At 40.5% G+C, this 13,409-nt stretch overlaps 1 protein-coding gene across 9 annotated transcripts in view; it reads right to left on the reverse strand.

Annotated features, from left to right (window-relative positions):
* The window catches only part of BICD1 (BICD cargo adaptor 1), a 159,645-nt gene that overhangs the window by 8,997 nt on the left and 137,239 nt on the right, over window positions 1-13,409 (reverse strand). For 3 of the 9 annotated variants that reach the window (XM_062491529.1, XM_062491530.1, XM_062491526.1), the window contains one exon: window positions 11,532-12,431. In XM_062491529.1, coding sequence (XP_062347513.1) covers window positions 12,077-12,431 — 355 coding nt within the window. In that variant the 3' untranslated portion in view covers window positions 11,532-12,076. Of the gene's footprint in view, window positions 1-10,697; window positions 10,707-10,968; window positions 11,160-11,531; window positions 12,432-13,409 lie in introns of those variants that run through there. The other 6 variants (XM_062491521.1, XM_062491522.1, XM_062491524.1 and 3 more) reach the window with 5 other exon arrangements.

Raw genomic sequence — 13,409 nt, forward strand, 5'->3', positions numbered from 1 at the left:
GAGAAAGCACAGTCTATGATTTACTTAGAAGGTATTTAGGGTACAGACACAGATCACATTTTTTGGTGTGTCTTCTGACACTACCACCAAGAAAAATCATTCCTAAAGTTATTAAACACAGACTATCTTATTTCTCCCTCATCTTCACTTGCTGCTAGGGAATAAACCACTTTGAGGCAGGGGATGAGCTGGCTGATATCAAGTCCTTTTACAGTCCCATGAACCTATAACAACAAAATTAATTTTATTGCTCATTTCAACCACAGATGGCAAAGATGAGCTATTGTACACAGAAATTCACCCGCCAGTTTTCACTGAACTCAGCAGGACTTGTGCCTGCAGAGTCTTGTGACAGCATCCAACCCCACCTACCACTGGCTCTATGGGAAATTTGAGGTTTGACTGCCACTATACGTTGGTCCTGTTTCGATTTTTCAGTTCCTGACATTTTAGCCACTTGCACAATGATGATGTAAAGGGCTCAGAGATTTCCTCTCTCACAGATTAGCCATGGCTGATTTTCCTTTGGAACCTAATGCTTAGTCCTAACCAGGCTAATCAGCCCCGGATGTAAGAGCATTAAAAAAGCCCCAGGCTCAGAGAAACTACATCTGCTCACGTGAGCACTGAATGTGCTGCTATAAATTATCTGCTGAGAGCAAATCTCACCAAAAAGAGATTGTTTTCCTGTGCTTCCCTTTGGCTCAGCCACAAAATCAACACATTTCTCTGGTGTCACAAGATGTGCTCTGCCCTCCAGTTTGTGAACTGGGTGACTCTAACCAGCACAGCTCTGCTTTACTGGGTTATTTGTGTCTGAGATGGGCTTGCCTTGTGTTGACAACAGCAATGTCCTCAAAAATCTGAACGTCCTGAAAAATCGACATGCAAGCATTCCCAGTCCCACCTGCTCAGGACCCAGCACACTACAATGAACATTACAGGACACTCTGACTCTCAGTAAAGTCCTATTCTCTACACGATGCTCTCAAACAGAAAGACTACTCAGAATCCCAAGATAAGCATAATAGACTCTCAACTGCATTTAGTTCAGTTAATCAATGAAATTTTACCCCCTTTTATCTGAAAGGATAAAATTGAGAGCCAAACAGCAAACCAATCAGCAGGTACTGTTACATATTTTGCATTTCTGATATGAAAACATTGGGAAAAATCTGCTTTTGATAAATGAAAAATCTGCCAATAAATGTTTGTGATCAAATGTCACATTGAAGCTTTTTCATTCTGTTTAAACAAATCCTTCCTAGCATCCCATTAATCACTTCAGGCCAACAGAAGCTCCTTCTTTCCTAGATAAAAGTTTTCAGGCTATCTGACTTTGTGTTACATTACCCAATATCAATTGAACTTGCTCCACCAAGTCTGAGGAATTTGATACCATGTCTATGAAGCTGTTATTGACAATTTACTTGAAAAGAGAAGCTATCTCCATTAAAATGGTCATGAATTGTTTTCATCCCTGAAATGCCAATTTCATGGGAAAGAATGATGGGTTAATAGCATGAGTTGAAAGTATTGGGCACAGAACAGATCAGTAGCCTTCTAGTTGTGCAGATGTAAAAATGTGTTGCATCAAAGAGCAAGACCTACAAAGACAATAAATCAATCCCCTCTGCTCAAAGGTGAGGAACAAGGAAAATTTCCAAACCAAAAGACAAATGTGAGATGTCAGGAAGAATGGGCACTAAGATGCTTGCCCTCCTTGCTGAGATTTGCAGGGATGCTTTCAAGCTGCAATCTGATAGGATGAGAAAAGTCCCCAGACTGTTTATATACAGGGGCGACAAGGACGTGAGTTTATACGATTATTTGACAGCTGATTTCACTTCTAATTTATCTTCATTTTTCTGATGAATGCCAAGAAATCTTCAACCTTCCTGAAGGCCAAGAGGAGCTTTAGGAGGTAATAGTTATCACAAAGAACAGCTGGTGAGAGGACAGCTGTGACTTACCTTCAGGAAAAGCCACAAACAATGGCACAAGTCAAAGATTAGAAGAGTCTCTCCCTTCTCCTGCTTCCAGGGTCAGTTTGAGTCTGTAAATAACTCAGTTACCTCTGCCCTACAGGCTGCCCCAGCAGATGGGTCTGTCAGCTGAAGACTGGACACAGCTCCATGTCTCTGCAGGCTGCCCTGGAAGGAGAGGTCTACACGGGGAACAGCCTCTGGGGGTCTACCTGGAGCCTGGCATGATTAACCCCAGCTTGCCCAGAGCAGCTTTGACTCAGCTTGTCCTGGCCTGTGAGCAAAAGGAGCAGTGTGGGAGAACTGGTCCTTGTGCAGAGCTATTCTAGCACTCCGTGAGGGCCAGCCCCATCCTGGCACAGCTCCACACTGGCAGCCAAATAAAGCTCACCAGGGGCTGCTTAGCTCCTGCACATTTTCCAGCACCCACATTATCTGCGATTTCCCACTGTCTGAATTTTACCTCATTTCCATTAAACTGAGGTAAATGGATCAATGAACAATGGATCATTGATTGGAGATAGAGAAATGTGTCAACCAAGTATCCTTTTCAGCTTTCTTCATGGTAAAGGTAATCTACTACGAAATTCCTGTGTTGAGAGTGCAAGTACACAGGCATCTCACATCTTAAGCTTGCTCTTCAGGAAACTTAATAGATTACTTTTGACCAGAGAAGTTACAACAGCATGTAATTCTTCCCCTACGTGAGCTCCCATTAGCTACCAGTATCTACACATTGCCCTAAGATGCAGTAGGCCAGCAGTAGGATGCACCTAAAATCCTCATCTCCTGTCATCTCCCCATACCCACGTTCTTTTTCTTGCAAAGCAGGCTCAGGAATGTCCCACTGTTTCCACAATCACACGTTCCTGACACAGGCCCTCCTTCTGCTCCTCCTCCTCCTCTGAGCTCTTTAGGACAACGTCAGGCAGACTTAACCTAACAGAGGGCTTGCTGTTAAATGCTTCTCAAGAGTAAGAGCAGGTGGGGAGTTTAAGTGCTCTTTTCTGATGGCATTTAGGGAAATGCTGTCTATCTCAGTGACTTCCACAAACAGACTCATGGATCCTAACCTCTTCACACACTGCCTGGCACACAGCACAGGCAGCCATGGTTTAGTGGGTCACTGATTCAGGGGCTTTCCAGAACACATCAGGTTTCTTGGCCATGTCCTACTGAGTTCTTTCATCACACAGCAGCTACACTATATGGGGTGCTTTTGCCTTTAATTTCCTCATTCTGCGTGACTTCACCTGTATTTTCTCTGTAGGACTGAATTATCCCAAATCTAGGGAGCTGTTCCCCCATCAGTCCACACGTTTCAGTGGTAATGTGCCTGCTAGCTCAAAAGTATAGTGATAAAGCCATATCCCAGCCTTGCCTCTCCCTGTAGCTCACATTAAGAATAGCTTTTAAAACAGAAATAAGAATTTGTAATTAACAAAATTAGTGAAATGCATTTTTCTCCAGTTGCAGGCTCAGAACATTAAGAGGTTTCTTGTCAGCTCTGTAGCCCTTTTCACACTTTCTATATCATAACGTGTTTATGTTATTTCTCAAATGGTTTCTGTGAATGCTTTAAATAATTCCTCATTAAATCTACTGAGAAGCTAAATAATGGGTTAGTAAGACAGCAGAAATGGAAGTGGCATAAGCTGAAAAATATATCTTCAGTTCCTTTCTTTTATATACAGTTCATAAAAAGCACATTTAGAAAGGTCTGATGATTCACGAAACACTTACTAAAAGACATACACATTTTACACATTTTAAAAGAGCAAAAGAAAGGTCTTAAAGCTACACACATCATCACATTTCAGTCTTGTTGCTTACCATGGAAATGTAAGTCAAAGATACATTTCAGGTTACAAACTCATCCAGAGCAAAAATACTTGCACTATTATATGGGCCTGATCCAAAGTTTGAAGTCAGTGGGAACTGTAATTTTAGTAGGCTTTGGAGGAAACCACTTAAGTTACAATTGCAAGGTTCTATGCCTCTAAAAATCGCAAGCAGGGAGAAAGTTACAATCAAGGACACTAATCTTGTTTAAAGAATTTCTGTGAGCTTCCTCCAAACACCACAACATCCCAAGGAACTGCTCTACTAGAGAGCTAAAATGTCAGCATGTCTAATTTAAACAGAGACTCACTTCTGCTTTGCCTAATTTATGAGGCAAAATGCACAATATTGAATATTCTTGTGTATTTGATGGCAAAAATCAACAAGTCATGAAATTGCATTAAACCTTGTCATAAAAGGAGATAGAGATGGATGACTTTTGTCACCAACATTGTAAGGGTATTTCAATCTTTGTTTTAGTTAATTGATAGGACTGGATTCCAAAGCCAAAAATTTTCAGAGAAATCAACACATATCTGGTAAAATGCCTTTAAGATTTGATGTGTCACCTGTATACCTGTTTAGCTAGAAAAAAAACAGAAGTCTAAATAAGAGTTGACTGGAGAGCTTCAACAAATGATGCTAATGTAAACCATTCCATCCAGCAATGATGTCATAGCTTAGATAGAGAGAGAAAAATGTCAGTAACTTTTTAATGAAAATATACAGCAATAAGGCATGGATTTCACTGCAATCCTTTTATTATTATTATTATTATTATTATTATTATTATTATTGTTATTGTTATTGTTATTATTGTTGTTGTTGTTATTATTATTGTTATTATTCAATGTCTTATCAAACAAATCAGGGCTTTTATGAAAAAGATATTTTATTTCAGGATTGCTTTCTTTAGATAGTGAAAAAACATAAATAAAAAATAAACTAAACTTGTAGAACTGCAGCAAATTCATGCCATAATAGCTAAATCATATTGATCAGCATGAAATGTATGGGTTTGGTCTCATCAGTAGCAACTGGAAAGCTAAATGCAAGAGAGGAAAAGCACAGAGTGAAAAGGTCTTGTTCACAGTGGCACCAAGAGGTAAAAGTACATTTAGCCAGCTGAATTCTTCTTCAGTTACAGCCAACCATGTCCTTGGCAAGGACATTGTTCCTCAAATTCAAAACGGCCTCCACAGGGACAACACACCATGCTTGAAATGGCATAAATATGCAATGCTCATTAATCTGAGCTAAATGAGCATCTCAGATGCAGGACATGGCCCTGAAGAGCAGGAAGATATATACATATATCTGTATATATGCACTGATACCGCTCATCAAACAATGAACACACACAGACACAAATATGGCATGTTTACAGAACTCACAGAAAACAGGACAATGCAGAACAAAAAAACCAAAAAAAGAGAACACAGATAATAAGTAAATAATGTCTGAATTATCACTTTTGTGGAGAGCATCATATTCAGGTTTGAAAAAAAACGACTAAAACATATAAAATCCATTTTTCATGAGGAGCAGAGACAGATTAAACCACTATTGCACGAGTCTCACAACAGCCAGGGTCTGATTACACAAGCTCAGAGACATCTTGCAGGTACAGGATCATCATCAACACAAGTGCATTCCCAGTAGATAAAAATACAATATACTTTCTTAGAAGAATCATCCATGGATCTCTAATGAAGCAAAGGGCAATTTGTACTCAGACTCAATTTGTGTTACCCGGATAAAATTGTGTTGTTTTTTTTTTAAAAAAAATTGTTCTGAAGAACTTGCACGCTTTTGGATTGCTTGGATGAAGCAAATCAAACTTTTCTGAGAGAACAATTCAGAACAGACCAGACTGACTAGTTAAATATTCTATGGATGCATACCTTATATAATAGTGGTGGCTTGGTTAACCACCCCTCCTGCTTTTCAAGAATAAACTATTTCACTTAATGCACAGAAAAATCCACTTTGTTAAGAACTCAGTATAAAATTATCTAACTTTAAAAAAGCACAGAAAGAGGTATCTAGAACCTAATCATGTTGATTTCCCCTTCATCAATTTATAAAACTCATTCACAAAGGAGATGCAAGAAATATTTAAAACTCTTCACTGTGCAGCCTGAGCAATCACAAAGACCTACAAAGCACCCTCCTGGCAAAATTCATTTCTGAGCTCACAGTGTTCCTCAAAGGATTTCCTCCACAACCATTTCTAAAAGAAGCTGTGCTTTCTGTGTTCATATTTCTGATAGTCCTCCTGTTTCAAAACTGAGAAGTGCATAGACAAGCAAAGTTGAGATATTGAAATAATGTCTACAGCAGCAAGGCTTGGAAATTTGTGAGGCACTTTCTGACATTGGTACTTCAGCTCAAAAGCAAAGCTGAAACTGTTTTTGGCAAAATATTCTTAAACAAACCAAAAACGTGCACAGCTAAATATCTTGAACATAAACCCTTTTCATCACACAAGGAGAGCAGACACAAACCTGCTGTGAGAATGGTATTTCCCTGACCTGTACACAGGCACACCTCTCCAGACAGCCTCCTCTGTGCAGAGGTGTCAGCCTGAAAACCTCTGCTCGTTTTCCTGACCCCTGCACCCAAAAGGGGAGGCTAAGGCAGCTTCTACCCACAACACACCTTTTTAGAGGATTTCCCGTACCTTCACACTACCTCAACAAGAAGAAGAAGCAAGAAGGAGGAGCAAAACCAATCTCGCCCCACATGCCAGGTTCCACTTTAAGGTTATTTAAAGAAAAATACAGAAGGAACATGAGCTTTTGATTACACAGAGGATGACCTTTTTTGGAAAGTCACATCTGAAACACTGTACTTGAAGAAAGCTCAAAATCCAGAAAGAACAAATATTTTAGAACAGCATGAGAATGTATTCCTTATCCCTTGAGCCAAAAGAGGTTACTCAATTTCTCACATGGCCTATCAAAAGCCCTTACTTCCCTATAACACCAAGAACCACCCTTCTCAGAAGATCCTCTTCTTGTGTTAAATTGTGTTTGTGCTACATCAAACAGATCAATGCACTCCCAGGTTTCTCACCTATTCTATTTTAAACGACTCTCAATGTAAAGGTGAGTAGCAAGGACAACTCTTAAGCAATTTCCCTTGAGTTCTAGCTTAAAGATTTAATTATAAGACTTCCTAGGTCCTCAGCATTTGGGTCATTGAGCTTTTTTATTTTAATTTTCCTTGTTAGCTTTAAAAAATATTTTCCATCTACAGATGCTGTAAGTTAGTTCTTGGTAACACTCAAGAAATTGCCTTTGGGATAGAGTTTTTACAAATGAAGTTAAATTTTATGGTAAGAATGCAAACCAACAAACAAGAGCTATTTATTTGTATCATATTGTATCATATTATGATTCACATTTGGTTTGCTGTAAGTATAGAACTACATCAGAAATTAATCTTGGATTACTTGTTCAGTAACTATTATATACTCTTAATTATGTATGGTAGATGGTGAGCTTAGTGCCTGAGCAGTTACTATACTACTGTGTGGCATTATTTGTGCTGTCTTTATCTTGCACTTTAGTCTCTTCTTGTGGGAATTAAATGCCAGGCTGTAAATCACTCTAGAAAGACAGCTGGAAAGCAAGTGTGCTTTCAGATTTAATGTGCTTTCAGAAATGAGCAACCCTACAAAACCACCTAATTTTACAGGTTTTTTTTTGTTTGTTTGTTTGTTTTTTACAGGTTTTTAGAAGAGCCATTGCATGAAATGGTTTGTAACAATGAAGAACAATTAATTTAAACACTATAAAAATACAAACTTTGGATCACAGTAATCTAGCATAGTTCTGTTGAAATCTATCTGCGTCTATCCTGGCTTGGACCAACCAAATATCTGGCCTCAGCTGGGGTTGGAATTTGAGGGAAATGTGTTGCATTTAAGGCTGCTACCCATCTTTTTTCTATTTTGATAAAATAAAATAGATCTGACTGTACAGATTTCTCTGAAAGGATTGCTCATTATCATCTTATGGTTTGTATTCCTTCAAAATATGCAATACTTTTTACAGTGTTTTCCTGTGAGGGATTTTAAATACTAAGCATAAACAATGGGGGAAAGAAGCATCCACCACATTTTGTACGGAGAGTGCTCCAATAAAGGAGATTCTCAGGGGGTTCGTTGTTGACTCCGAGTGAGAACTGCAGCCATTGGTTATTGTCCTTCACATAACCTTTTACTTCAGGTACATCTTCTACACAAGGATCTTGATTTAATTTTAAGCTAAAAGAGCAGAACTTTATATTCAACTTTTGGAATTGCCATGCTGAAGTATCTGACAAAGAGTGCTGTCAAGGCAGATACTACAGGAGATGTTTTTTGCCTTGTTTTTTCTTTGAAGAGGTTGAGAGAACCACATTTCATATTTGGGACTGTGGTATATTAAGAGGCACCTAGTGACTTCATATTCAAGGAGTTGGAACACAACTGCAAAGGAAAGGTCATTTTTCAGTGTTACCCACTGCCAAACCCAGCACCAGGCTTTCTATATGCCCTGGCTTTTTCACGTAGTTAGGAAAACAAACACAAATACATCCAAAGGTGGGCTGGAATTGTGCTGGGCACATACTGACTGTTATCAGAAGAATAAAGATGTGAAAGTGTAAAAATACATGTCAGCAGAACAGCAGCAAAGAAGAAAGAACAAAGCTCAATGCATGCCATTACCTAGGAGAAATGGAACATGATACTTTGGAAAAGCACCGAGTGGTATTTTCAGCCCCTGCAGACAGTTAAGAGCTATTATTTCAATTAGAAAGCCCAGATCAAACCGTGCTGTCACATCTTTGTGTCAGAGGTACCTGCATGCTGAAATAAAGCTGGGTGAGGGCATTCAAATGGAAATCAAGTAGGACATGACAATCTCTTGCTTAAGAGGTCTTCAGTTCAGCTGGTCTTCCTCTGAAGAAGGCTGCCAAAGGTGGTCCAAGCTTTCCCTCTCCAGGTATCCAGCAAAGCAAAGGCTTTGCTTCTGCAAAGCACCAAGTCCAGAAGAAGGAGCAAGAGAAACACAGGCACAGCTTGCTACTGCGTGGGGCAGAGGAACCTGTCCTGTTTCTCCTGCCACCAACTTCAGCTATTTTGGCTCTTGGTCTCCATCTCCAGTGTTCTGGTTTTACCCTGAGGGGAGGGCACACTAGGAAGTTTTTCTCCAAACGCATTCCCAGTTACAGCCTCCCAGTCCCCCACATCCCTGGGAGCTCATGAAAGGACAGGGAAGCTCTCACATAACACGGATGAAAAATTCTTGTGAAGGAAATAGTTCACAACTTTAAAAGAACAAAACAAAAACGTGTTTCCATTTAATGTAGGTTTGATTCATTCTTATGCCATTTCTGGGGACTCAGCCTCAAGCCAAGCTACACTTTGCTCCACAGTATTTGAGTTTGGATGCTGCTTATTTCCACCCTCTGATGAAGAAGCAGGTGTGGGTTGCTACACTTCTTGCTGCCTTGCTTGACTGCACAAATCATCTGAGAACAGAAGCTCTTTGTGAGACAAGACTTTTAAACATTCTCAATAAAAGCAGCAGAATAACATTCTTCGCTGTTCCTTACTTTCAGGAAACAGATTATTAGACAGATGGCAAAAAAAAAATCCTACTTGGTGCATCATTCCTTTCATCTGTTAACAACAGTAAGAAATCTTCCAGATACTGGTAAAAACAATGATGAATAATTCCCTGCTTAATCCTCAACTTGGTTCTAACTTGATCCTGCCAACACTGGAATGTGATGCTCAGAAAAATCTCAGGTTTGGACCTGTGAGTCTCACAGGCTAAGACTAAAGCCATGTGATGGTATGAAATTTTGACAAATGCATTCAGAAAGCTGAGATTGTTGCAGATTCATAAGGACAGCTGAAGCATAAATCAGTGACCCTGTCTCAAGACCCTTATAGTCTGAATATGCAGAGATGTACCTGAAGTGACAGGTAAGGCTCCAGACAAACAATTTTCTGGACAATTCTACCTTTCAGGCTGCTTCATCCTTTGGTCTCTGTTACTGGACAAAATATCTGTGTCAGTGTTTCTCAATCTGTGGTCCATGCACTCATGATATTCCATGAGATATCAAATGCTTCTTTCCCCCCACTCCCACATTTTTCTCCTCAGAAGACAGCTCTTTGATTTATTTACTGCAAAACACCCCAGGAAAATGTCTTGTTTAGACTCTCTGCAGTTTTACACTTGTCCTCTGAGTGGGTGTTACTTGCATGGCACTACTCAAAGGCAGCTCTGACACTGATGGCACTAGGTGAGAAATATCACCTACTACAGGGTACTGCTCAGCTTCCCAGAAAAAACATTTACTCCAGCAGGAACTACTTTTATGGGTTTTATCTTTCATATTTTCTACCTATGCTTTTTGTGTATAACATATTTCAAAATAAAGAATGGATAAAATTACCACCAGACAAGCCTGTGCCCAGTTAAAAGGCTAAAGCTCCCACTCAGGTGCAGAAGATACAAAATTATCAGGTATTCTCTCAGGAGAAGAAAGCTATCACAACTTTGAAGTGTCATGCCAGTTTGCATTTCCTTTCTGTTCCTCACTTGAAGCAGACACTACATTTTGGCAGGAAATTAAGAGCAAAACCTTCCTGCACAGATAAACTTCACGACTCAATTTGTATAAACTAAGCCTTCTGTGAGTTGAACATCATCCTTCGGAAAAACCTGACTGAATGTTCCAGGGTGAGAAGATGGGCGATGGGGAGGTTCCTGCACACTGCCAGCCACTCCCTCACTGGTCCTCACACATCTGACTCCTCTATCCCATGGGATTTGTGTCTCCTGGGGGGACCACCAATGCCACCACCAGGCTGAGCTACACCCAGGCACGAGGGTGCAGCCTCTGTGGGTGCCGGTGGGACTGCACCCACATACACCACAGCAGCACTTTCCACACTGCATCTGAAACCAGTTTGGGCGGCTGCCAGCAGAATGTCATCTCTTGCCACCCGTGACACAGGAGGAGACATTTTGCTTTTCAAGAAGGTTCCCAAATTAAATTGCATCTGCAGTGCTGGGAGGGTCCCCTGCTCTGCTAACCACTCAGCACCACATGCACCCAAGGAAAAAATGTTTACCTGGTATGGCCACGGTTAACCTTTTTTCCTTGCTGAGACGGTGCCCATGGATGAATTCACTCATGGAAGGGGGGCCCCTCAGAAGATATGATTCTGTGGAGGCGGGATGAGGGGGGGCTCTTAATAATTTCTGGAGGTAGGTCCCTGAAGTCCTGGGATGGCTCTGATCACAAAGGGAAGGTGAGAATAGTCTTGCAGGAGATCCAAGAAAAATACATATGGAAACAAAAGAGTTTTATTTTAATTACCTTTCAAAGCCTCATGAATGACAATATCATTTTAAAAAATCAACTGTTGTTGACACCCCATGTCATCTCAGAGCAGGACACCTCGCCTGCATTGGAAATCCTCATTCACCTTAGGGAAGGAGGAGATGAGGTTGGGTTATATCTCAGTATCCTCAAGTCAGCTTGTACAAGGTTCCCTGACCGTTCTCTTGGTTTTGCATTGTGATTAGAGCGTACAAGAAAAGGGGATGATTATCTAGGACTTCTCTAACAGAGTCCTCTTCATCTTCAAATCCATGGAGATGCTTACACCTACAGAGTTTTGGCAGGGGCAGGCACAAAACATGGGCTCACTGCTTGAACGGCAAAATAGTTGCATTAGGTTATGAATGGCAGCCATCCCCTTCAAAAGGTTTCTTGTTTCCATATAGAAAAATTGACCTGAGTGAACACATCCATATTCGTTTCACGCTGATAAAGAACAACTGAGCACCAGAGCTTAACAAAGAAATGCAGTTTCTTTCATGTTAAGCACTAAATGCTCATAGAGCACAATCCTTTTATTTCAGATGCTCATTATGGAAAACCATAGGGAAAACTTAAAACTTGTTAAAGAAAATACATTCACACTTAATATTAAAGACATACAAGATGCACCGAGACACTGACAGAATATAGTTCAAAACACTGCATTCAAAGGGGGAAATAACAGTGAGTAGGTGGAACAGAACCACATGTTGCCAGGCTTTGAATTTCATACTCATATCCTCCCCGCCTCCTTCTCCCCAGTCAAAGTACGGAAAGAAAAAAATAAAAGTAAAAAAAAAAAAAAAGGAATCATTATGTTTATAATTCAGTGAACTACTTTAATGCAAGTCTGGCTACTGCACTGTACTGTAAAGATCACTGCATGCATACCTTTTCCTCTGAGTGCCACTGCTGACCAGTAAGTTTGGCTGCTGTGGGCCCTGACTATGCAGGAGGAAAGTGTCTATGCTTGGCACGGTGGCTGATGCCTCCTCACTTACTTTAGGGCTGCCGATCTTGCTCTTTCCCAGCTTGCCTTTGCTGCGTCGGGATTGCTCGTGGTCGAACTCTAAATCCTCCAGGCGCTGGGTCAGGGCAAGTTTTTGCTGGATAGCCATGCGCAGCAGAGAGTTCAGGGTCTTCTTCTCATCCTCCGCAGCCGCCAGCTGCCTCTGCATCTCGTCCAGCTGTGTGACGTACTCATCACACCTGTGCAAAAACAGGGCAGAAATCTGGGGAGACAGCCCAAGAGCCCACTCTAGCAGCGAGCACATTCCCAGGCTTCAGCTAGAGCCGGGCTCAGATCCCAGCTTTGGCTGACCCTAATTTTGGCAGCAGGCAGCCTGAATTCTTCTGCTCCCACTTGGAATAAATTTGGACTTGGATCTGAATGTCAACACTTCCCATTCAGCGAGACAACCTGTGCCTGTAGTAGCATAGTCTATGACAATGTAACGTGCTTCTGGTGCAGATAAAAAGCAGTTAGAGTGGAGGTACAGACCAGTTTAGACCACAAATAATAATTTTGTGTTCTGCTTCTTCTAGTAAGTCACCATGGATAATAATGTCTACCAATTAGAAAATACTGTTTTCCACAGGCAGTAATATCCACTTCAAGAAAGTATGACAAAAGACTGCGAGTAGTTTGAACACTTGACACATCAGATTTTATGAAATGAGAAACCTTTGGTTATTAGCCCCTGTTAACCATTTATTGACATGATTACCACTAGTTACTATTGACTAAAAGGATACTATTCAGGAAACCCCACATCTGGAAGTTATTTCACATGTACTGTTAAATCTCTTGGAGGTATGTTCATTGCTATGGTCACCTACTCTTTTTTAATCCTCAGCCTTTTTTACCCACAGGAAAAATTATATTTTCATTTGCTTTAGATCTTTGAGAACTAAAACCACCTTTCTTATAATTTTGTTGGATTTAAGACAAAATTCCATTTATTTCTGCTTTTACCAATACTTCCCAAAGTTAACAGGAAAAGCAAGGCATTTCAAAATTGTCTTAAAACACTTTTTGAAGTGAAATAGGTTCAAGTTTAATAGCAATAGAACCATCTAATCAGTAAGAACCAAGAGCAATAAAAATAAATGTATCCCAGCAGTGAGATTCTTCATGAACAGCAGTACCGCCTGACCATCAGACATTTGTGGAAACACCCAAGGCTT

Source organism: Cinclus cinclus, chromosome 4, assembly GCF_963662255.1.
Source record: "Cinclus cinclus chromosome 4, bCinCin1.1, whole genome shotgun sequence".
Classification (NCBI taxonomy): Eukaryota; Metazoa; Chordata; class Aves; order Passeriformes; family Cinclidae; genus Cinclus; species Cinclus cinclus.